This window comes from Cricetulus griseus, chromosome 2, assembly GCF_003668045.3.
Source record: "Cricetulus griseus strain 17A/GY chromosome 2, alternate assembly CriGri-PICRH-1.0, whole genome shotgun sequence".
Lineage (NCBI taxonomy): Eukaryota > Metazoa > Chordata > Mammalia > Rodentia > Cricetidae > Cricetulus > Cricetulus griseus.
In genome coordinates this window covers 413,908,225-413,934,434 of record NC_048595.1, presented here as the reverse complement: position 1 = coordinate 413,934,434, position 26,210 = coordinate 413,908,225, and the positions used below count along the sequence as shown (strand labels likewise).

Below are 26,210 nucleotides of genomic sequence, written 5' to 3'. Positions count from 1 at the left end.
ACACACACAACAATTATTTTTTCAATTTTACTCTTTTTACTTATATATCCGTAATCCACACTTAATGCCTGTGCAAGAAGGTCGTGGTAGTCAAAGAATTTTAGGTCTTTCTGTGACGAAAGGCAAATAGTTAATAGGTTGGAGGTAGCTCCTTCTGCCTATAACTTCAAACTTAAAAACTTTCAACATTTTAGTCATCTACAGCTCTTAAAACTGTCCTAGAGCTGGGGGCAGAGGTAGGAGACTCTATGTGAGTTCGAGGCCAGGCTGATCTACATAGTTCTAGAGCGGCCAGGGTTGCTCAAAAAACAAAAATAAAAACAAAAAATATGTGTTCTAAGGGGTCGTCTTTTCGTTGTGGTCCTAAATCAAGGTCATGAGTGTGCTGGCAGCAAACAAGAGAAGGTAATAAAAATATTATACCGGCGATTCCCTATATTTAGGGACGGTTAGTAAGGTTGGGAGCAGACAAAAGAACTTGGTTTAGCTCGGAGAAGCGCGCAAGGTGTCCGAGAGGGAGGAGTCTAGGATGTCGGTTTGACCCCAAACATTCAGCCTGGTGGCGATGCCCTGGTCTCCCTAGGGGGCTGAGGCAGCCGGCCGGGTCTCCCAGCGGCAGAACACACAGTCGTTCTCTTGCTCCGGGCAAGCAATTTTACAGGTCAGACGCCCCAAGGCCTTTCCCCAAGGCGTTTTCCCGCCTCCTTTTCCCGTCTTCCCAAAGTCTCCTTTGCGCGCAGCGGAAGTGACGCAATACGTAGCGGAAGTCCCTGCAGCCGCGGTGTTGTGCTGTGGGGAAGAGACAGATTTGTAAACCTCAGAGTGAGGTTCTGCCTGCCGGAGGCCGCTGTGGTGCGGAGACCCCCGGGCGAAGCCACCATCACCATGTCTGACCAGGTACTGGGCCAGGGCATCGGGGCTCAGAGCTGTCGGCCGCTGGCTGGGCCCGGGGACCGCGGCGCGGGGGAGGGGACGCAGCTGGGGGAGGGGGCTGCTGCTGGGGAGGGGGCCGCGAGGGACGCGGAGCGCCCGGCCGAGTCGGGCCCAGCCGCCCGGGACCGCGGGGCTCCGGGGAACACCCGCCCTCCGCCGCCTTCCCCGCGCCCCCCTCCCGCTGCCCCGCGCCGCGGCTCTCTCGACGGCTCCCAGGTTTCTCGCGGGTCCGCCGGGGGCCCAGGCCCGCTCCTCTGTCCCCGAGAGCAACCTAAGAGAAATCGACCGTTTCCCTTCAGAGGACCGATGGCAGAAACAGGGCCCCAGGCCTAGTTATGTAACGGGAGGGAATCCCTGACTGGGAGGGTAGGTAGCCCCGAAAAGCTGCTCCACTCCACTTTGGGTTCTTGGTCTCGGAGTGGGGGGCGGAGAGGAAGCCTGGCCTGAGGTTCCTGGGACCCAGAAGACGCTGCTTTCCGTTGTGTTTGCCGGGAGGGCCTGTCCGCCTCTGCTCCCTTCTGCGTCTTTTTTTTTTTTTTTTTTTTCCATCTGGGGGGTGCGGATCGGTCGGCTCTTTTTCTGTACTTTCCATTTCTTACTCGGGATTGGTCCATCAACTCTCTAGTTGTAGGAGAGTTCAGAATAACCGAGAAACAAACGAAACTAGGTTAGAGTACCACCACCAACAAGCCATTTATTTCATCTGGGCATTAGCCTGCTTATGATTGTTACATTTTCAAAAATGGCACTTTTTTTTAACATAGTCAATTTTATACACGTAAACGACGTATCTTGGTTATATGCACCTCCATATCACCCTCTTCCAGGTGATATTTTTGAGGAAAATAGAAAAACTGAATATTTACAGCTGCAGAATGTTTACAGAAAGCTGCCAATTAATAGTAAAATGCTGTGTCTCCGTATTAATGTTAAGAATTTGCATGGTATTGGCATTCAAATTAGGAATACTGCCACCTTAATTTCCTTCATCCCATTTTTGTTTACCACGTTTGTGGCTAGTTTTAATACATAGGATTTTTATCTGTTTTTCCTTTTGTTTGCTTAGAGGACTGAATTTTCAAATTTTTTTTGACGTTTGTCTATAATGATAATTATTCAGTAAACTTTTCATTCAGCACCACAGTGTAGTTGAACTGTTTTCTTTTAATTTAATCTTATTTATTTATTTATTTATTTATTTAATTGTTTTTCGATACAGGATTCTCTGTGTAGCCTTGGCTAACCTGGAACTGCTCTGTAGACCAGGCTGGCCTCAAACTCAGAGATTCCCAGCCTTTGCTTCCTGAGTGCTGGGATCAAAGGCATGCTTCCCCACCACCTGGATAATATGGTTCTATTTTTGTAGCCTATCCATAATGTAGATTAATTGTGGGGTAGATTTGTTTATAAATAATCTGGATTAATTCTGTTTAATCTGGATAGAAATTCGTTTATGAATATCTCTCCAGATAGTTCCGAGTAAGGGAGGAAAGATGAGCTGTAAATGCTTAGTTTCATCAGTCTTTTATTTTAGAAGGAACTAGAAGGCATGTCAGCCTGATGAAGGGCAACATACAGTTAGAAATTTTAAAATTATTTTTGCTCTAGTTTGAACTCACATCATTTAAGAATATGGAGAAAGGCTCTAAAGCTACACAGAGAAACCCTGTCTTGAAAAACTATTAAAAAAAAAAAAAGATTATGGAGAAAGGAAAAGAGAACCTAGGACACAGGCTGTTTTCAGGGGATCTGTGAAGCCACACTAGGGTGTAGTACTTGTTACTGGGCACTGAACTTAGGGCTCACATGTGTACATGCCAGACAAGCACTATACCACTGAGCTAGATCCGAATCTCTTATACTTAGTCTCACTATGTTGCCTAGGTTGTTCTTGAACTTCATTCTGTAGCACAAGGTGTCTTTGAACTCGGAATAAATACTCCTCCCTCACTTATCGTTGCAGAGTAGGGAGGATTAGAGTTATGCCATACCTGGCTAGTCCATGTGTGATTTGTTTATTTTTTTTTTTGTCCCGTGTTGTTCCCCCCCCCCCCCCCCAGGGTTTCTCTGTATTGCTTTGGAGGTTGTTCTGGAACTCTGCTCTGTAGACCAGGCTGGCCTCTGCCTCCCAAGTGCTGGGATTTTCTTTTGTTTTTGAGATAGGGTCTTACTATGTAACCTTGGCTGCCCTGGAACTCATTCTGTAGTTCAGGCTGGCCTGGAACTCACAGAGGTCTGCTTGCTTCTGTCCTCTGAGTGCTGGAGTGAAAGATGTGCATCACAATACCTGACAAACTTTTGTTTTGTTTTGTTTTGTTTTCAAGACAAGATTTCTTTGTAGCTTTGGAGCCTGTCCTGGAATTCACTTTGCCTGCTTCTGCCTCCCAAGTGCCACCACCACCTGGCCCAAAACAAGTCTTTTTAATTGAGCTACACAGTAAAGCAATATGCAAGAGTGTGAAATAGTGCTACTTTTAGAAATTTTGACTTGAAGAAAAAGTATGCTAACATTTTAGGGGTTATTTATTTTGTTTTCTAAGACAGAGTTTCTATGTGTAGCCCTGATTGTCCTGGAACTTGCTCTGCAGACCAGGCTGGCCTCAAACTCAGAGATCCTTTTGCCTCTGCCTTCCAAGTGCTGGGACAAAAAGTGTGTGCCACCATTGCCAGGCTGATGGGATTGTAAATAATTGAGAGTGTGTTACTAGATTTAGGAACAATTTATTGGTCTAGGCTGATTGACCTCATTACTATTAGTTCCCAGAATAAATTCAGTATTGAGTGTTAATTTTTTAGAGATGAAGGTTAAATGAATCCTTATCTTTTGTTTAGTTTTTTGTTTTTCAAGACAGGGTTTCTCTGTGGATTTGCAGGCTGTCCTCTGGAACTAGCTCTTGTAGACCAGGCTGGTCTGGAACTCACAGAGATCTGCCTGCCTCTACCTCCCCAGTGCTGGGACTAAAGGCATGCTCCACCAACACCTGGCTATGAATCCTTATCTTTAAGAGGCTAATAAGTGAGAACAGGAATCCCCAAATACTGCTGTGTAATAACAACACATGGAACTGAACTACTGTCTCCAGAAGATAGCCTTAGAGTGTATTTTCTTTGTCTGGGGGTGTAGGTCAGTGATAATGTGCTTGCCTTGAACAAGGATACCTTGTGTTACAGCTCCAGTACACATTTTGTTTTCTGAGGCAACTCTTAGCAGCTTTATCTTGTGCTTAAAATACTAAAGTTGAGTAATTAGTTTTTGCTTTTCTCTTAGTTTTTAGATGATCTCCCTGTGTATCCAGGCTAGCAGTGATCCTTCTGTTCTACTTTCCCAAGTTCTGGGATTACAGGTGTGTGCAACCATGCCCGGCTGTACAACTTCAGTTTAAAATAAGGACATTATGTGCACAAAGAGCTTACATTGTTGGGTTCTTCACTGATGAATACCCAATTATTATTTTTGATATTTGAATAAAAAATATGTGGGTTTTTTGGTTTTTGTTTCTTTTTTTTTTTTGGTTTTCGAGACAGGGTTTCCCTGTGGCTTTGGATGCTGTCCTGGAACTCGCTCTTGTAGACCAGGCTGGTCTTGAACTCACAGAGATCCGCTTGCCTCTGCCTCCCAAGTGCTGGGATTAAAGGTGTGTGCCACCACTGCCGCCCGGCTTGTATTTGGTTAAGACAGCTTTCTCTGTGTAGTCCTGGCTGACCTGGAACTTTGTAGACCAGGCTGGCTTTGAACTCAGAGATCCACCTGCTGCTGCTTCCTGAGTGCTGGGATTAAATGTGTATACCACCACCACTGTCCGCTGAAATACTTTTTTTAAATCTCATTACTCCGTAGTATAATTGTGGACAGCATTGATACATGGTTCTCCAAAAAAGATGAGGATTGTCCTATAACCATTAATAGAAGTTTGCTTAGCCTAATTTCACATTTCATCAAAACTGGAAGTATAAATATCAAAGGGATAAGAGTAATTTGAGTCAGTATTTTCCCTTTTTTCTTACAGTCTAGTTAAAATTGTTCTTCATTTTATATCAAATAATCAAAAGCAACTTTAGTGTAACAAAAACAAACAAAAATCAGCCCAGTTGGAAATAAACGTCTATCACCTAACTTTGGAAATGGATCCTGAATTATATCACTCAGTCAAATCCCTAAGATCAGCCTAGATTAATGGGAAAGATGTATCTCATTTCTCAATAGGAGTAAGAAAGAACTTGCAGTTATCTTTAGTCTACCTTATGACTTCTTTTCTGTTGCCATGATAGCATTTGTTTCTTTTTCCTTAATTTTTTTTTTTTGGGGGGGGGTTGAGACAGGGTTTCTCTGTGTGCCTTTGGAGCCTATCCTGGCACTGGCTCTTGTAGTCTAGGCTGGCCTGGAACTGAGATCCCCTGCTTTTGCCTCCTGAGTGCTGGGATTAAAGGCGTGTGCCACCAACACCCAGCAGGTTCTTATTCTTAGTCTCTGCTGATCTTGGTTAACAGCTGGAGTTTGCAGGAAATATTAAATGGTTATATCTTAAAATGTATAGCTTTCTTTACCACTCCTATCATAGAGCATATTAAACTATAGTAGTTAACTTTAACATCTAGTTAGTGGTGGATACTTTAGGCATTTCATGTCCTAGAAGAACAGTGCAGTATAGTCTGTCATCTTTCTGACTGAGTGAGGTGTTGCTAGTGTGTATTATAAACTGATTATAATGAAGCACTTCAATTAGACTAAAACAACCATTTTATAGTATATTTTAAAAATTTACTTATCTTTATTTTATGTGCATTGAAATTTTTGCCATGGATGTCAAGTCCTCTGGAACTGGAGTTACAGACAGTTGTGAGTTGCTGTGGGGGGTGCTGGGAATTGAATCCCGGTCTTCTGGAAGAGCAGTCAGTGCTCTTAACCACTGAGCCATCTCTCCAGCTCTCCAGTTTTATAGTATATTGAAATAATATGATAGTCATAGTTATAGTATTCATAGTTGCAGAGTTGAAATTTCAAAACTATAAAACTATGTTTTCTTTTTTTTCTTTTTTCTTTTTTTTTTTTTTTTTTTTGAGACAAGGTCTCTATGTAGCCCTGGGTATTCTGGAACTCCCTATTATGTAGACCAGGATGGCCTCTGCATCCTGGGATTAAAGGTGTGTACCAGTACATTCTGCAAGTAAAACATTTTTCAAATAATTGTGATACTCCATAGTAGTTAGGTTAGCTCTGTTACAACATTTACATATAATATTCTTTATATAAGTATCTTTCTATTTTTTTTTTTAAGGCTTATTTCATTTTAAGTGTATGGTTAATCTGCTTGTATGTGTGTATGTGTACCATGTGTGTGCCTAGTGCCTCTGGAGGTCATGACAGCATCAAATCTCCTGGAACTGGAGTTAAGGATGATTTGATGCTGGAAACTGAACCTTGGTCTTCTGGAAGAGTAGCCAGTACTGTTAACCATTGAGCCATCTCTCTTAATCATACATTGGGATTGTTGTTGATGATAGTCTCTTTTGTTTTTTTCGAGACAGGGTTTCTCTGTGGCTTTGGAGGCTGTCCTGGAACTAGCTCTTGTAGACCAGGTTGGTCTCGAACTCAGAGATCCACCTGCCTCTGCCTCCCAAGTGCTGGGATTAAAGGCGTGCGGCTAGACGATAGTCTCTTAAAATATCTTTAGCATTCCCTTGTGAATATTTTCATAGACAATTGTGGTCATTCAATTTTTAACAGATAGCTATTGAACCACCTTAGTTTGTGGTTCAAAATTTGGATATTCTAGCCAGGAAGTGGTGGCACATGCCTTTAACCCTAGTACTCAGGAGGTAGAGGCAGCTGTCTTTGAGTTTGAGGCTAGTCTGGTCTACAAAGCAAATTTCATGGCAGCTAGAGCTACACAGAGAAACCCTTTCTCGAAAAACAAAAAACCAAAACCAAAAAAAAAAAAAAAATGCATATTCTGGTCAGTTATAAGGAGGCAAAGGCAGGCAGATCTCTAAGTTTGAGGCCAGTCTGTTCTACAGAGGGAGTGTCAGGACAGGCTCCAAAGCTACGCAGAGAAACACTGTCTTGAAAAACAAAAAACAATCAAAAAGAAGAGCACATTGAGAGTAAATTCAGTTGGGCGGTCGTGGTACATGGCTTTAATCCCACTGCTGAGAGGCAGAGGAAGGCTGGTTTTTGTGAGTTAAGAGGCCAACCCGGTTTACTGAAGGGCCAGGCCTACACAAAGAAACCCTGTCTCAAAAAAAAAAAAAAACAACAAAAAATTGGGTATTTCTGCAACATATCTTTAAAGATATTCTGTGATCTCTTCCTCCTCCTCTTGCCTCTTTGCATTTAGTGCCTTTTTGGAGTTAATAGGATATGAAGGAAAAGACCGGAAGGAAGGAAGAAGGGTGGAGTTATGTTCTCTTGCTTTATCTAGCTAGGGTCAGTTATTTAAAGGTTTACTGAAATTTACAGATTGAAGACATTTGTGTAACCTACACCGAGATTAAGAGCTCATGAAGTTATTTTTGAGAGAGACCAGGATGGCTTAGAACTCAGTGATCCTCCTGCCTTTGTCTCTGCCACCACACCCTCATACATACTGTACTGTATTTCTAAAATATAGATTAGCTGAGAGTTGGCACATTTCTATACTCCCAGTAAAGCCTTGCCTCAATCCTCTGGAAAGGAAAAACAAACAAACAAAATCAACAGACATTTATTTTTTGTAGGTGTGTGTCGTGCCCTGAGTTCACTTGGAGCTTAGAGGGCAACTTTGTGGAGTTGGTTCTGTTTTCACTCTGTGGCTTGAAGGAATTGATTTTAGGGTGTTGTCAAGCTTGGCAGCAAGTGCTTTTATTTACAGATCTTTCTGGCCCACACACACTAGTGCTTTTGTGTACACTTGTGTCTTTCAAATTTCTATATGTCCTGTAAGTGTATGCCCCATGTGTTTATGTGTCCAAGGAGGCCAGAAGAGGGCATCAAGAGTCCCTGGAGGTGGAGTTAAAATTAGTTGTGAGAGAATTGAACTCTGGTACTTTGCATAAGTCCAAGCTCTCTTAACTGCTAAGCCTCCTATGTGTATATCATTGAATGTCATTGCTATATTACATTCCAGTCTGTTTTTACTACAAGTTATTTATACAAAGTTTTTCTTCCCCTTGAGACAGGTTATTACATTGTAGCCCATGCTGACCTCAAATTTGTGGCAATCTTCTTCCTCTAGCCTCTTAAGTGTGGAGATTACATCTGTGAAGAGCCATCCAGTATAGTCTTGCTTTAAACATCCAAATGATACTTGCTTATATTACTATTTTGTTAGGATTGCTTTTGGGTTGAATTTTAGACTGTCTGATAGGTCTTAGGTTGGATAAGTATGCTGCTAGTTTTTCTCATGAAACAAGTATAGATACAGATTGTGTTGGTGTACTAGGTAGGAGAAAATATAGAAAGTAAAGTTTATATTTCATGTCTCATGTGTTATAGAACCATTTACAGATGAAGAAATAATGGTTCTATTTTGTTTTGTCTTTTTTTTTTTTTTTTTAAGACAGGGTTTCTCTGTGTAGTCCTGGCTGTCCTGGAACTCACACTGTAGATCAGGCTGCCTCTGCTTCCCAAGTGTTGGGATTAAAGGCTTAGGCTACCACTGCCCAGCTTTTGAAAAAATTTTATTATGAAAAATTTAAATATGTATACAGTGCATCTCATATGTTCATTTTAAATCAACAGCATTCTACCCCATTCCATCTTATTTTTTAAGTCAATCTCAGATATTCATGTATAAATAGAACTTAAAGTTTTCTTTTTTAATTATAATCACATTTCCCTTTTCCCTTTCCTCCCTCCAAGCCTTCCCTGGTAGCCCCTCTTGCTCTTTGAAATTTATAGCCTCTTTTTTTTTAATTGTGTGCATTCTTTTTTTTAAAAGATTTTATTTATTTATTATGTATACAATATTCTGCACACCAGAAGAGGGCACCAGATCTCATAATGGATGGTTGTGAGCCACCATGTGGTTGCTGGGAATTGAACTTGTGACCTCTCCAAGAGCAGTCAGTGCTCTTAACCTCTGAGCCATCTCTCCAGCCCCTAATTGTGTGCATTCTTAAGTACATAAATATAATCTGCACAGTCTGTATACTTGTGTGTTTTCAGGGCTGACCTTTTGGTATTGGATTTCTAGTTGGTGTGCTCTTCCTGGGGAAGACTAATAGTGTGTTCCCCACCCCCCACCCCATAGGGTTTCTTTGTAGTTTGGAGCCTGTCCTGGAACTCTCTGTAGACCAGGCTGACCTTGAACTCACAGAGATCCACTTCCTCTGCTTCCAAACTGCTGGGATTAAAGGCACCCACTGGGCATAAGACTATTGTTGACCTCTTGACATTCCTAAGTAGTTCTTAGATATTCTTTTGGGCTCCCCCATCCACATTAGCATGTCTATTGGTGACACCCTTTTTTAGGTCTTGTATAAGCAGCCATATTGATAAGACTTTAATGGGTGTGTAGCTTCCGAGAATCCACAATCTGACAGCAAATTTTCCTATGAAGGGCTTTTATTTCCTTTAATAATGCCTACAATGCTGTATCCTACTTTTCTTCTGTTTTATTGTTTTATTTTTCTTTTCTCCCTAGCTCTAGCTCTCTCTCTTTTTTTTTTTTTTTTTTGGTGTGTGAAGGGCAGAATCTCACTAGTGTAGCACTCACTGGCCTGGAACTACTTATGTAGATTGGGCTGACTTCAAACCACAGAGATGAGTGCTGGGATTAAAGGCTTGTGCCACTAAGCCTGGTTTTGTGTCCTACTTTTCAAAAAGGAGTTAATGTTATCAGGAATTAAATAAATGGATGCTGGAGAGATGACTTAGTGGTTAAGAGGACCCTGGTTCAATTCCCAGCACCCACATGATGGGTTACAGCCATCTGTAATTCTAGTTTCTAGGGATCCAACATCATCTTCTGGCCTCTGAACACTGTGTGCATGTGATATATAGACATATGTGCAGGCAAACCTCCTATACACATAAAATACATATATTTTCAAAAAGGCACACTGCTTTAATCCTAGCATTTAGGAACCAGAGGCTAGAGGATCTCTTGAGTTCAAGGCCAGCCTGGTCTAGCCTGTGAGTCAAGTGAGTTCCAGGACAGACAAGACTACATAGACCTGGTCTCAAAAAAACAAAACAAAAAATGTAGTGTTTTCTAAGAATCCCTTCTCTTTAATTAGCATTCCTGCTGGACAGTAGTGGCACAGGCCCTTCAACTCCAGCTCCTGGGAGGGAGAGGCAAGCAGATTTCTATTGTGTTCAAGGCTACACACAGAGAAACCCTGTCTTAGAAAGGAAAAAAAAAAGCGGAATCCTGGTGTGGCTGAAAGGACCAGCAACAGATTAGAGTAGTTAGATGAGATGCTTTGTTTATGTACTGAATTGTATATATGTACTGTCTGCCAAAGAGTACATCTTTGTGAAGATTGTTAGACTTGAAATAGTACAGTATGAATTTAGAGCACTTATAAAATGTAAAGTGTGTGTTTTCCATATCTTCCAGTTTAGTTCACTTTCCAGTTCTGTTTCTGATTTGTTTCTTGGAGAGCAGAATTATAATGTTTAGTTCCTAGTAAATTACTTTATCTTCCCAATTAGGAGGGTTCAATGTCAGTGATTCAGCCAGATTTGTCATGACTTTCTTCTTCTGCTCTGTTGACTGAATATTCTCACCAGTCACACTGCTCTCTGGAACTGTCCTTTTATCGATAACCTACTGTCCCAGACTTATACTGAATGCTTTCACTGTTGTGTAACTAGTGTGCTGTATTTTGTATTGGCTATTTTTTTTTCCTTTTAAAATACAGGACAGAGAAAGAAAGAGAGCATACAAAGCACCAAGATCATATCCTTGCCCCCCCCCCCCCCAACACACACACAAGGTTTCTCTGTGGCTTTGGTGGCTGTCCTGGAACTAGCTCTTGTAGACCTAGCTGGTCTGGAACTCAGAGAGAACCACCAGTCTCTGCCTCCCGAGTGCTGGGACTAAAGGTGTGCGCCACCACCATCCGACTCAAAACAACAAGATTATTGGAGACAGATTCTATTATTTTTTCCTCTTGTCTATGATCTTTTCATTTTCTAGACTGTCAATATAAAAAAGACAGTCATTGGATATACTTTGATCCGGCTCACACCTTTGATCCCATTACTTGAAGACAAAGGCAGGTAGAGTTTGAGGCCAGCCTGTAATACATTGTGGGTTCTAGGACAGATATATAGTGAGACCCTATCTCAAAAAAGTTAAAAAAAAAAAAAAAAGACAGAGTCCATGAGAAGGTGCATGACTGACTACATTAAGGCTGTTGTTGCACAAGTGGTAGAGATGTCCATTCCTATTGTGGTTCAGTGATTATAGAGAATAGGTGGGCTTCAGAGCCACTAAGAATTGTCACAATGATGAATGATTAAGTAGGAAACTTAATAGAAGCCAAAGATAATCTCAGTGTTTGTTGTAGTCAGATGAGTATATACAGTAACTTGTAATTGGGAATCCAATGCTGGCTTTAGTGCTGTTGAACTGAGAACTTTTTGAACACCAAACGTGTATTTTGCCTATGAACTATGTTCTCAGCCCTGTAGTTTGTTTTTGATTTTGTGTTTTAGAAAAATGAGTTAAGGCTAATAGGAATTAGAAATAATGCCTTCAGTTGTAGATACTTAACATGCTGAAGGGACATCAGTATTCAGGCCCTGGATAAAAGTGTATGAACTCTGAAACTGTCAGGTTGGAGAGGATGATATTAGTATTTGTGTTTGTCCTATTTTTCTTTGTTACTATTATGAAACACTGACCAAACCAGACCTTCCCTAAATTTCCAAGTCACAGTTCAGTATCAAGGGAAGCCAAGCAATTCAAGTAGGAATACTTCAAGTAGGAACCTTAAGACAGGGACTGTGAAGCAGAGGTCTTGGAGGAATGGAATGCTGCTTATTGGCTTTCTCTCCATGGCTTACTCAGCCTGCTTTCTTACATAATTCAGGACTGCTTGCCCAAGGGTAGTACTGCCCACAGTGTGCTGGGATCTCCTGAATTAAGAAAACGCCCCACACACTTGCCCACAGGGCATTCTGATGGGGGCAATTCTTCAGTTGAGGTTCCCTTTTCCCAAAGCACTCTAGTTTGTGACAGATGACAAAAACTAATGAGCATGGTATATAAGGTAAGTCACTTAGGAGCAAGGAAAGCAGAGAACTGAAGGCCAGAACTATGGAAACAACTGAGATAAGAAGATAATGCAGTATTGGAAGCCAGAGATGGAGAAAATTGAGTGTCTTTTGGATTTAGCAGAAAGGAGCCTAGTTGAGGTGAGGGCAGTGTTGAGTGGAATGTTGATGCATACCCCCACGTAACAGCTATAGAGAGGAAAAGGGCCCATAGCAAACACTGACTTGTGCTATAGCTCTGTAAAGGCACTTCAGTATTAGACTTCAGTTGATAGGAAACACTTTACCCTTATGTCAGGTAAAAGAAACTGGGGCCATAAAGGGCTGAAAATGAAAGAAGGCTGATGGACATATTTGGAGGTGTAGTAGTTTGAATGAGAATGGCCCCCATAGGCTCATATTTTTGAATATTTGGTCCCCAACTGGTGACTGGAAGGATTAGAGTTGTGGCCCTATTGGAGGAATTGTGTCACTGGGGGTGGATTTGAGTCTTCAAAAACCCAGCTATTTCCACTGCACACTCTACAGCTACCTTAACCTAGGGAATACTGGAATATCTTCTCTTTTTTTGTTGTTTTTTTTTTTTTTCTTTTTTTTTTTTTTTTTTTTTTTTTTTTGTGACAGGGTTTCTCTGTGTAGCTTTGGAGCCTATCCTGGCACTCGTTCTGGAGACCAGGCTGGCCTCGAACTCACAGAGATCTGCCTGCCTCTGCCTCCCGAGTGCTGGGATTAAAGTTATGCGCCACCAACGCCTGGCTTGGAATATCTTCTTTTGTGCTAACGTAAACAAAACTTCTCACTTGCTCTCCTTTCCTTAAAGGGAGTCAGGGTTTGATTGCCTTTTATTGCTCTTCACAGAGAATACGCTCTTTGCTCTCTAGATACTTGCAGGAAGAAGCAACTCTAGACTATGACTGTACATTGATAGGGATGTTGTAAGACAGTGTTTGAAGATAGTCTTCTAGTTTTCAGGTGAAATACTGTGACTAAGAAGTTAATTTTGCCTGCTGCCACAATACTCAGTCCACAAGCATTGAAAGCTCTGCAGAATGAAAACCAGGCATCCTGTTCCACACTGTCTCTTCTCTCACCTAAGCGTTTCCTTAGACTCTGGATGATCCATCTTGGAGGAAAAAGTTACTTGGAGCTTGGTATGCTTATTCACTTTCTCTCCTCCCCACACTTAGTAACATATAGATGTTCTCTTTTTCTGAGACAGGGTTTCTCTGTAGCCATATAAATGTTATTTTTATACGTGATCTTTGTATTTGCCCCCTCCCCAGGCCCCCTGCTCTGTTTGTCTCCCCTCTATCGCTATTGCTGGTCCTTTTCCTCCTCCTCCATTATCCCCCTTCTGCTTTCCTAATACACATACTCTGTTACCCTCTCTTGTTATTTACCCACTTCAGATCTCTTTCACCCTTCTCATTGTCCCCTTTATACATACAAATAAGAACTTCAGTCTAGATTTCTACATTTGAGAGGAAACATAAACCATTGATTCATTGGTTGGGTTTTTGTTGTATTTAATTTTTGGAATTTTTTTTTTTTTTAGATTGTAGATAGTGATCTCCTTTTAGATCTCCTTTTAGATAATATAGTTGAAAAAAACTTCACCCATTCGAATAGGCTCTTTTCACTCTATTGATAATTTTACTGTACAGAAACTTTAATTTCATGCAATACGATTGTCAGTTCTTGGAATTGTGCTCATTTTTTAAATGGCAAAGACTTTAGTAGTTTTAACTGTACTGACATGTGCTATAGTTTCTCTGCTTTGCTTGTAAAATTCAGTTTGTTCATTCTTCTCCCACCTCCTTCCCCCAGACTTGTTTTCTCTGTGTAACAGTCTTGACTGCCCTGGAACTCGATTTGTAGACCAGGATGGTCTCTCCCAGAGATCTGCCTGCTTCTATCTCTTGAGTGCTGGCATTAAAGGTGTATGCCTTGATGGCGGGCTGGCTCAGTGTGGTAATTTCTAGTGAGTGTGGATTAACTTTTTTTTTTTTTTTTTTTTTTTTGGGAGACATTGTATCCCTGGCTGATCTAGAACTCTAGGCTAGCTACAAACTGACAGAGATTCACTCCCAGCTGGATTACCTTTTTGAATTAATACAAATAACAAGAATATTTTAAATATTTAAGTGTGATGGTTGAATTAAAGTGTGTGTGTGGGGGGCTACTTTTCTGTATTACTAAGAATGGCTTGATTGAGGTGCTTTATCCTGAGATTGTTCTCGTGTAATGTAATTTCAGTTGCTTTGTAATACTCCTTTATTTGAAATGTGTAAATCTTTTTTGTCTTCCCATGAGTCTCCTTTTTCTTACCTTCTCACTCCTAGATTCCAGTCCAGTCTCCTCCACCCTATTTTGTTGTCACTGTTTTCAGTTCAATCAGGACTTATAACTTGTAAACTTGGATGAAAATGCTTCAGATTGACTTTAATATTTAGACCAATGCTTTCCTATTTGATTGTCTTTCTAAATAGCCTTTGCTTATGATGTATATTTACATATCTTGGTATAGCAGATTGCCTCAGGATAGGCTGTGAGACCATATTCTTGGATTCAGAATGTTTTGCTAAGAACTCTAGGAGGATTAACTCCTGGTTAAGAGAAATTGGCTTTAGGGCAAGAGTTTCCAAATTGCTCCTTGACAGGAGCATCTTGGTTACCTGGTAACTTGTTAGAAACATTCTCAGGACTGGTGCTTATTGATTTGTCTTAAGTCCTTAAGGTGGTTAAGTTTTAGATTCTTACTATAGGATATAATGCTTTAAAAAACAACAACAATAACAAAAATCCCCAAAACTTCATCGATCTTTAATGGATGGGGAGTTTGAAGAGTAATTGAGTGTTGGGGAAATAGATGCTCTCCCAGGTGCAGAGTGTGTTACCTGGGGGAAAGGAATGGGTGCTCATAAGCAACATAGTATTTAGAAAATTTTAATCTGGAAATTTCTTTCAGGAGGCAAAACCTTCAACTGAGGACTTAGGGGATAAGAAGGAAGGAGAATACATTAAACTCAAAGTTATTGGACAGGTGAGTTTCATTATTTTTCCTCATTCCATTATTTTTCCTCTTCCAGTGTGTAAAAACAGAAAAAATATTAGTTAAGACAAGCTATTTAAAAATTGCATTTTCACTTATTGTATATATGTCTGTTAAGGTTAAAAAGGCTGATACTGTTTTTGAGACAGGGTCTCACTGTGTAGCTCTTACCTGGTCTTGAACTTACTATGTAGAACAGGCTGGCCTCAAACTCAAGAGAAAAACATGCCACCATACCTGGAATGCTGGTTATTTATTTATTTATTTTTAAGATCAGAATTAGTGAAATGGTACATTCTTACCATCAAAGTATGATAGCTTTTCTTTTTTCTTTTTTTAGAGACAGGGTTTCTCTCTGTGGCTTTGGAGGCTGTCCTGGAACTAGCTCTTGTGACCAGGCTGGTTTCAAACTCACAGAGACCTGCCTGCCTCTGCCTCCTGAGTGCTGGGACTAAAGGCATGTGCCACCACTGCCCGGCACTTTTCACATTCTTCTAAATGTGAGATCAGTGCCACTGTGATGGTTTTGCTTTTGCATTTCCTTGATTGTTGAGAAAGTGTAATTTTTTTGGGGGGGGTGCAGACCTGCTTACTGTGTGTGTGTGTGTGTGTGTGTGTGTGTGTGTGTGTGTGTGTGTGTGTGTGTGTGTGTGTGTAGTGGTGGTGTGGGGGACCGAACCTAGGACCTGGCACAAACCAGTAAGTGTTCTGCTACTGAACCGTATCCCCAGTGTTGTTCTTACTCTTTATTATTACTTTGAATGTCATATGTGTGCATGCAGTGGGTATGCTCAGTTGCTTATGCTCACATAGTGGGTGTCAGAGAAGGATATTAGTGTCTGCTCTTATTCTTAGGCTTACTCCCCTGAGACAGGAGTTCTCACTGTTCCTAGACCTGGCTGGTGACCAGCAAGTTTCAGGGCTCCTAACTTTCCCATGGCTTTGGAGTTTGGCTTGGCATGTTCTTTTTTTTTTTTTAGTGTTCATATTGGAATCTAAATTTGGATCCTCAGACTTTTGCTGTCTTACCTGTCTTTCCTACTGAACCTTTCTTTGCCCTCTACCCTTTTTTGTTTTAAAATATTTTTAAAATTTATTTTTGTGGGTGTTTGACTGTATGTATGTTTGCACCACCTGCACTCCTGGTATCCATGGAAATAGAGTTACAGATAGTTGAGAGCGGCCATGTGGGTTCTGAGAAATCAAACCCAGCTTCTCTGAAAGAGAAGCCAGTGCTCTTAACCACTGAGCTGTTTCTCCAGCTATTGTCTCCACCACCACCACCATTTTGAGATGTGGAACTCACTTGGTAGACCAGGCTGGCCTTGACCTCTCAGAGATCTGCCTGCTTCTGTTTCTTGAGTGCTCAAATTAAAGGAACATGCTGTCACCTGCCTAAATTTTAAAAAACAATAGTTTAAATTGTATACTTCTGTGTGTCAGCATGTGAGTGCAGGTGCCCAGGGAGGCCAGAAGTGTCAGATCCCTTAGAGTTGAAGTTACAGGTGGTTGTGAGGTTTTAGACATAGTGCCTGGAACCAAATTTAAGGCCTTGCACAAGATATATGCTCTTAACCACTTAGCCGTTTCTCTATCCCACCCTCCATTTATATATAGTGAATTATTTTTAAACGGGAGGGGGAAGCTGGTGTTGTTGGTATTTTTTTTGCTCTTTGACTCTTGGGGGCCAGCCACCGAGCTCCCAAGTGACTCACAAAATCTTATAATCGCCCAGCCTTAGCTTGGCTTGTTTCTTGCTAGCTTTTCTTTAAATTATCCCAACTACCTTTTGCCTCTGGGCTTTTTCCTTTGGCTGGCCCCTGACATTCTCCTCTCCTTGTTCTCTCTTGTTTCTTTCCCTCTTCTTGTTCTCACGTTCCTCCTCTTCCCAGATTTCTATTCTCTCTGCCTGCCAGCCCTGCCTATCCTTTCTCTTGCCTTTCTATTGGCCATTCAGCTCTTTATAAGAACATCAGGCGTTTTAGACAGGCAAAGAAAGTAATACACCTTAAAATAATATTCTACAACAGTCTGGGGAGATGGTTCAGTGATTAAGAGTACTTGCTGCTCTTGGAGAAGACCCAACACCCACATGACAGCTCATAATCATCTATAGTTTCAGTTCCAGGATATCCAAGGTCCTCTTCTGGCCTCTGAGGGCATGAAGCATAGATGTGCACATACATGCATGCAGGCAAAAATGCCAATACAAATAAAATAAAATAATAAATGGATTTCTCAGAGCTGTGCATGGTGTCACAGGCCTTTAATCCGAGAGGCCAGCATATGGCTGAACTATACATAGTGAGTTCCAGGATAGGGCTGCGTAGTAGAAAGATCCTTCTGAAGAAAACCATAAAGAGAAAGCGCTCAGCATTATGACCACCTTAGAAATGCAGAGCAGAATCACAGTGAAACCATTTAATACTTCTGCAGTGACTAGAACCAAAAAGACAGATAAAAGTGTAAGGTAAGGGGAATTGAAAACCTAGTATATTGCTAGTACAGTTCCTACTGAGAACAGTTCCACCATTCTTCAAGAAGAGTTATTATATAAGACCCAATACTTCTGCTCGTAGGTTGTGTGTGTGTGTGTTAGCTACTTTTCCTTCATTTTGCTTTTGTTTTTTAGAGACAGGGTTTCTCTTTGTAGCTCTGGCTGTCCTGGAACTCAGATAGACCAGGCTGGCCTTGAACTCATAGAGATCCTCCTTCCTCTGCTTCTTGAGTGCTGGGATTAAAGGTGTGCCCCACCACTGGGGACTTTTCTTGGCCTACAGTTGGGAAGAAGAGAAGTCTGTCGTGAGAGAGAAAACATGGTGACAAGAGTAACTTGCCAGGGGTGACTTGTTTGTGGTGCCAGCCTGGAAACAGAGAAAGAATGCCAGAGCTCAAGTGGCTTTCTGTTTTCTCTCTTTATTCAGTCTAGAACTCTAGCTCACCAGTGATGGTGCCACCCACCTTCAGGATGGGTCTTACTTAGCCCTCTCTTGGAAAGAGATCTCTAAAGGCAGTCCAAAGGGTGCCTTCTGGGTGATTCCAAGTTCATTCAAGTTGATGAGCCAACCACCAGGGGAGCCAGGCCTTCTGAGTACATTTATACTTTTTCTTTGGGAAAGGTCTATTTAGAGCTGTTACCTGTTTTAAAAGTTATGGTTTATATATATGTGTGTGTGTGTGTGTGTGTGTGTGTGTGTGTGTGTGTGTGTGTGTTGGGTAGTAAACCTTTACTAGATACATGCTTGGCAAATACTTCCTCTTAGTTTTAGGTTATGTCTTTACTTTTTTGTTCACTTTGTGTAGCATATAGGATTTAATTTCAGTGAAGTAAATTTATGGGTTTTGCTTATTTTGTTTTTTTGAGGCAGGGTTTCTCTGTGCTGTTTTGGAACTAATCCTGCAGACCAGGCTGGTTTCAAACTCCCAGAGATCATCCTCCTAAGTGCTGGGATTAAAGGCGTGTGCCACCACCCAACCATTTACTGAAATTTTTATTCATGTTAGAGAAACTGGCTTCCATAGTCACTTTTTGGTAGGAAAAAGCTTCCTGTGTTATTTTGAAATTTATATTTTTCTCCTTGGGGTGACTCCTTCATCGACACTTTAATTAGTATGAATGGGATATTATGTTTTGATTGCTTGTGAAGGTTTATGACAGTTCATTTTATTTTTACAGTATTTATTTTGATGGATATGCTCTAATGAAGGAATGCATTCTTTGACATGCAAATTTATATCAGTAATTTTGATACCTAAAACATAATTTGTTTTACTAATTTTTTATAATGGGTTACTAAAAAGTAACTTGGAATTTGATTAGTTTTTTTTTTTTTTTTTTTTTTTGGTTTTTCGAGACAGGGTTTCTCTGTTTCTCTGTGTAGCTTTGGAGCCTATCCTGGCACTCGCTCTGGAGACCAGGCTGGCCTCGAACTCACAGAGATCCTCCTGCCTCTGCCTCCTGAGTGCTGGGATTAAAGACAATTAGATTGTTTTTAATGAAGCTAGGAATGCTAAAAAGAATATTTTAGTAGAAAACTGTAACTGACAAGGCATAATTAAATAATTTAGTTCAAGTTAGCTAAGTAGTATAGACAAAGAAGGAATAATGTTTCCCTTTATCTCCTTAGGATAGCAGTGAAATACATTTCAAAGTGAAAATGACAACACATCTCAAGAAACTCAAAGAGTCATACTGTCAAAGACAGGTTTGTATATTGTGACATTAAATATAGTGTTTGGCTGCCACACCAAATCCACTAGATTCTGTGTGGCAAGTTCCCCAGACTGAGGCGATAACTTCAAAAGAAGGAGGTCTCCCAGAAACGGTTGTGGAAGTCTCAGCTGGAGAAAAATATTGGGCTGTGATTCCTGTGGCAATTTCTGTTTGTTCTTCTATTCCTCGAGCCCCCCCCCCCCCATTAACAAAATGTTCCTAAAAGCCTATGCTGACATTTTAAACAAAAGAAATAGATAAGAAACCATCACCTGAGATGGGGTCACTAGCCATGACTTCATCTCAGGAAAAAAAAACAGCGCTTTTCAAATCATTCACATAAGTACAATTAGTAAAAAATTTCCCAACAATAAAATTTCATATGGCTGTACATGTGTCATCGAGAGTGGGCTTAGGTGTTTGGTAACAAAGCTTTTAATAAGAAAGAGTTAAAATAGTTAAAATAGCTCAATATTTCAAAAACTTACAAGAACTAGGTAACAGATGCTAAGTAATAACTGACTATAAAAATATATTAATTTAATTTAAGAAATATTTGGTTAGCCTTGGATGATCCTATGATAATCAAGGACGGGCCTATGTTTTGATAAACCCTGGATGATTCTATGTTTTGGATTTCTGCGTCACTGTGCCAAGTAACAATAATGCCATATGTTTGGGTTTGCTTAACAAAAACATCCCCTGAGAAAATATCTCTATTAAAAAATTCTTGTTTGAGAACTGCAAAATACACTCAGATTCAACTTGCCTCTGTGTTTGTTTCTGTTCCTTACCCACCTAGTCTTTGAAGACCCTCATCCCAGAGTCTCCCATACCCGGCTGGGGTAGTCCGTGGCACTTGGCCATAAAGTTTTCTTTACTGAAGGTTGTTAAAAGACATTACATTTTCACCATTAGAGTCTTAAGGAAAATACCCTAGTGCTAATCTATCATTAATCATACACTGTTCTTTTCCTCTTGTGGCCCATTACAAAGTTTTAATTAATAGGATATAGAAAAGGTTTGAAATTAACTCACTTTTACTGACTGCTCAAATGAATATTTTTGCCTGGATGGTTTACATCTGTGTATAATAATAAAGGCAAGCCTTTTTGGTGATAATTGTGAAATTTCCTGTGCTTCTAACCATGAGTTTTAAGCCATATATCAAATTTAAATGTATAATATGTTTTCTTGGGGCTGGAAATAATGGCTCAGCAGTTAAGAGCACTGACTGCTCTTCCAAAGGATGGGGTTCAATTCTCAGGTCCCACTTGTTGGCTCACAATCGTCTGTAGCTCCAGTCCTAGAGGATCTGATGCCCTTCTGTGAGCACTGCACACACATAGTGTACAGACATATAGGCAAGCAAACATCCAAATACATAAAAATACTTAAAAATAGTTTTTTCTTTATACATAATTCAGATTGCTGCTAATTACATTTCGTATTTTCAAGCATATTTCAGAATTATCCTTTAAAAAGAATCTGTATAGGGGGCTGGAGAGATGACTCAGTGGTTAAGAGCACTAGCTACTCTTCCAGAGGACCTGGGTTCAATTCCCAGCACCCACAGGGCAGCTCACACCTGTCAACTCCAGTTTTAGGGCTTCTGATACCCTCACACAGACATACAAGCAGGCAAAACACCAATGAACATAAAAAGAATATATATATACACACACACATATATGTATATGTATATATTTACACATATATACATATATACACATACATGCATACACACACACGCACACATAAAATCTGTACATTATGAATGCAAGTACTTGGTACAAAATAGCCTTCCTGACAAATAATTAGTCCTCATTATATGGTAATTATGGTTGAATGGGTGATCTAATTTTCTGACCTATGTAGCTTGTTAAGCCTTTACCTACCTACCTTCCTCCCTCCCTCCCTCCCTTCCTCTCTTATTTCTCCTCCTCCTACTCCCCCCTCCCATAACACAAGATTTTTACACACGCTTTCTTTTTCCTTTTTTTAGGGAGTTCCAATGAATTCACTCAGGTTTCTCTTTGAAGGTCAGAGAATTGCTGATAATCATACTCCAAAAGAAGTAAGTATGATTTCTTTTCTGAATCAGACTTTTGAAATAAATAAGATTATTTCATGATAATGATAGAGCATTTGCTTAGTATGCAGTATTTGCTTAGTAGCACCAAAATAATGAGAAACAAATAAGTTTTTAAAATTGATATTTATTATGTATATGTTCATATACACACATGTTCATGAGAGTCATGATCCATATATGGGAGTCATTTCTCTCTGACATGGGTATTCTAGGGGTGGTGAGTCCATGGGGACAAAAACCAGGTTTTTCGTTGGGGCTCAGAGGTTAAGGCTACTTCTTGCTCTTGCAAGGACCTGGTTTCAGTTCCCAGCACCCACATGATAAACCATCTGTAACTCTAGTTCTTAGGGATCTGAAACTCTCTTTTTGGTTTTTCGAGATGGAGTTTCTCTGTGTAGCTTTGGAGCCTATCCTGGCACTCGCTCTGTAGACCAGGCTGGCCTTGAACTCACAGAGATCCTCCTGCCTCTGCCTCCCGAGTGCTGGGATTAAAGGCATGCGCCACCAATGCCCGGCTGGCTGTTTGGTTTTATTTTATTTGCATTGGCATTTTGTATTACATACATCTGTATGTATGCCTGTGTGAGGGTGTCAGAATTTGCAGTTACAGAAAGTTGTGAGCTGCCATGAGGGTGTTGGGAATTGAACCTGGACCCTCTGGAAGAGCAGTCAGTGTTCTTAACTGCTGAGCCATCTCTCCAGACCCCTTGGTTTGTGGGGTTGGTTTTTTTTTTTTTTTTTTTTTTTTTTTGAGACAGTTTTTGTTAACAGCCTTAACTGCCCTGAAACTCTATCTGTAGACCAGGGTGGCCTCGAACTCACTTCGATAAGTAGAGATCTTCCTACCTCTGCCTCTACTTCCTGAGTGCTGGGGATTAAAGGTGTGTACCACCACCACCCAGCTGGAAATAAATCTTTTCTTTATTATGTATATAGTCTTCTGCCTGCATGTATGCCTGCAGGCCAGAAGAGGGTACCAGATCTCATTATAGATGGTTGTAAGCCACCATGTGGTTGCTGAGAATTGAACTCAGGACCTCTGGAAGAGCAGCCAGTCAGTGCTCTTAACCTCTGAGCCATCTCTCCAGTCCCTGGAAATAAATCTTAAAAAGGAAATTGTTTTTCTTCTTAGATAGATTACAGGACTCATTGCAGTGTCACAGTAAAGGCACTTGCTACCACTTTTGAGTTCCATCCCCAGAACTCACATATTAGAAGGAGAGAAATAATTCTATAAAGTTGTCCTCTGACCTCCACACACAAGCCATGGTACTTTTGACTGTCCTTGCCCACGTCTCATACACACATACCTACATACGAAAATAATAAAATGAAAATCTTGAGTTGAGATTCCCTTGTGTACTTCTCAAAAGTGCCACTAGGAAGAGAGTAAAGCAAAAGATTGAGTATGGGATAAGGCATCTACCCTATTGGAGACAGACACATCTTAAATTTGATCTATTTCTGTTACTTTGATGGTGATAGTGACCTCATAGACTGGACTTGGGAAGACTTAAAGCAGTCCTTCTGGTTCTTTTTTGTTTTTTGTTTTTTGTTTGTTTTTTTTTTTTGCTTTTTTTTAAAAATGTATTATTAATTTTTAGTTAGTGTACATCTTCTTTTTTAAAGATTTTATTTATTAAATAAATAAAATTTATTTTATATTCCATGTATATCTGCACACCAGGAGAGAGTACCAGATCTCATAGCAGATGGTTGTGAGCCACCATATGGTTGCTGGGAATTGAACTCAGGACCTCTGGAAGAGCAGTCAGTGCTCTTAACCTCTGAGCCATCTCTCCAGCCCCCTTTTTGGTTTTTTGAGACAGGATTTCTCTGTGTAACAGCCCAGGCTGGCCTTGAACTCACAGAGATCTGATTGCCTCTGCCTCCCATGCGCTGGGATTAAAGTGTTACATCTCTACTGCCTGGCAGGTCCTTGTTTTTGTTGTTTTTTGAGACAGGGTTTCTTTGTGTAGCTTTATAGACGGACTGGCCCCGAACTCAGAGATCTGCCTGCCTCTGCTACCTGAGTGCTACCACCACCACCCACCCAGCTTAAGGTCCTTGTTTTTTTAAGAGTATAGTTTTCAACAGTCCTTTGAGTTTGTTTACAAAGTGTTTTCATAATCGTGATTGTAAAATTGTTTTGCTTTAAACAGGACATTTTTCCCCACTTTGCTATTAGTTTTGATAAGTCATGAGAAAAGCCTGACTATCTTTTGTGGCATTTAGAGCTATCTTTGCGATTAAAGGTTTAATTTACTTTGCTAGCTTTTTTCTTTTTTTCAAATTCTTAGGATTTACTATTTTTAAATAATTTTTAAAGTTTATTTACTTATTTTTATTACATATACATACTTCTGTCTGCATATTTGCCGGCACACCAGAAGAGGGCAACAGATCTCATGATAGATGGTTGTAAGCCACCAAGTGGTTGCTGGGAATTGAACTCAGGACCTCTGGAAGAGTAGTCTAGTGCTCTTAACCTCTGAGCCATCACTCCAGCCCCAGGATTTACTATTTTAAATTAGTTTTGGTAGGAATATTATAGAGTGAATCTGTATATTTCTGAGTATGCCTCTCTGTCCCATTAGGGGCAATGTTGGTTTCTTTTCTTTTCTTTTTTTGAGACAGGGTGTCTTTTTACAGAGCTATCTATGGCTGTCCTGGAACTCACTATGTAGATCAGGATTGCCTTGAATTCACAGAGATCTGCCCGCCCCCTCCATCCCTGCTTTCTATTAAGAGTAATGCTAACTTTGCTGACTCATAATTGCCAGATTCATTCACTGTAAAGTTACTGTATTAGGGTTCTCTAAAGGAACAGATAAATATATATATAAAGGAGATTTATTAGAGTGGTTTACAGGCTGCAGTCCCGCTATTCCAACAGTGGCTGTCTACTAATGGGAGGTCCAGGAATCCAGTAGTTGTTCAGTCCATGGGGCTGGATGTATGTCTCAGCTCGTTTTGATTATCCTGAAGAAATGGGCTCTAATACTAATAAAGGAATGAACTTGCCAGGGAGAGTGGACAAAGGGGCAAAGTTTAAAAACTTCCTTCTTCCATGTATGTATATATATATATATATATATTTATTTATTGTGGGGGATTTTTGAGACAGGGTTTCTCTGTGGCTTTGGAGGCTGTCCTGGAAGTAGCTCTTGTAGACCAGGCTGGCCTTGAACTCACAGAGATCCACCTGCCTCTGCCTCCCAGTGCTGGACTAAAGGTGTGGGCCACCACCGCCTGGCTATTTATTTTATTTGTTTATTTTTTGCTTTTAGAGACAGGGTTTCTCTGTAGCTTTGGAGCCTCTCCTGGCACTTGCTGTGTAGACCAGGCTGGCCTCGAACTCACAGAGATCTGCCTGCCTCTGCCTCTGCCTCCCAAATGCTGGGACTAAAGGCCTGTGCCACCAACGCCTGGCCTTCCGTGTCTTTTATATAAGCTGCCACCTTAAGGTGTGGTCCATATTAAAGGTGGATCTTCCCTTCTCTAGAATCCAGATTAAGCCAAACTGGAAGAGGCAGGCAGGTCTTGAAATAGAGGACAGCCTAGGTGGTTTTTATATCAAGTTCTAGTATGATTGGGACCACACAGAAACCCTGTCTCAAAAAAAAAAAAAAAAAAAAAGCCAGGCTGGCTTGGAACTTACTGATGGCCTCGAACTCTTTTATCTTCCTACTTCCACTTCCCAGGTGCTGGCCTCACAGAAGGAGAATTTCAACCTTAGAGAGTTTTAATTAAAGATGACACTTGTTTCTTCTTATACTAGTGGCCACATTATTGCAGCCAGTGTAAAAAGTTTGCTTTTATAGTTCAGTGTTAACATATTTCTCTTTTCTTTCAGCTGGGAATGGAGGAAGAAGATGTGATTGAAGTTTATCAGGAACAAACCGGGGGTCATTCGAGGGTTTAGATAATTCTTTTTATTTTTTTTTTTCCTTTTCCCTCAATCCTTTTTTATTTTTAAAAATAGTTCTTTTGTAATGTGGTGTTCAAAATGAAGATTGAATACTGGCACTCCATCTCTTTAGACCATCTGGTAATCTGAATTCTAGTGTTCAATATTCATTATTGGTTGTTTTTGTTGTGCTGATTTTTGGTGATCAGACCTCAGCTCCCTTAATATTGCCCTTCTTATTTTAAAAAAGTCATGTGTGCACAGAGAGGCCGCCCTTTTCAGGACTGTGCATTTCACGTTTGTGATGATAAAAGATCAACTAGTGGGAGCTTTCCTATGACCTTCCAATTGGCCCTGAAGTTCCAGCATGCAGTTGTTTCACTCCTGGACTGTGATTTTCAGTGGGAGACGGAACTTTTTCAGAGAACTGAACTGTGGGAAAATGATCTTTCCTCAGCTTGAAGCTACTTTTAAAATCTGAGGGTCTGGACCAAAAGAAGAATATCACGTTTGTAGACAAGATGACAGATACAGTGAGAGTAACAACTAACTCCAAAGATGGCTTCACTGGAGAGAAAGAAAGTGTCCTAAGAGTAAGACAGGCTGTCTGAAGATCCCAGGAAAGCTGTAATTTTCATCAGCAGTTAGTAACAGTTATTCATGCAGAAGTGTATGCAACAGACACTGCTCCTTTTGATTCTGTTTGTACTTTTTGGCCTGGGACATGGGTTTTCAAGGGACACCGTCTGTACCAGCTTCATTAAAATAAACAATATTTGTAAAAACCGTACTAAAGTTACCTTT

The 26,210-nt window shown here is 40.6% G+C and overlaps 1 protein-coding gene across 1 annotated transcript; it reads left to right on the top strand.

Moving 5' to 3' along the window:
* The first annotated feature begins 740 nt into the window (after window positions 1–740).
* Sumo1 (small ubiquitin like modifier 1) lies at window positions 741–26,196 on the top strand. Its single transcript, XM_027396994.2, has 5 exons — window positions 741–897; window positions 15,105–15,179; window positions 19,316–19,393; window positions 21,407–21,478; window positions 25,353–26,196. Exons 1-5 carry the CDS (start codon window positions 886–888, stop codon window positions 25,419–25,421), a joined length of 306 nt encoding a protein of 101 aa, XP_027252795.1. The 5' UTR covers window positions 741–885; the 3' UTR covers window positions 25,422–26,196.
* The last annotated feature ends 14 nt before the right edge of the window (window positions 26,197–26,210 follow it).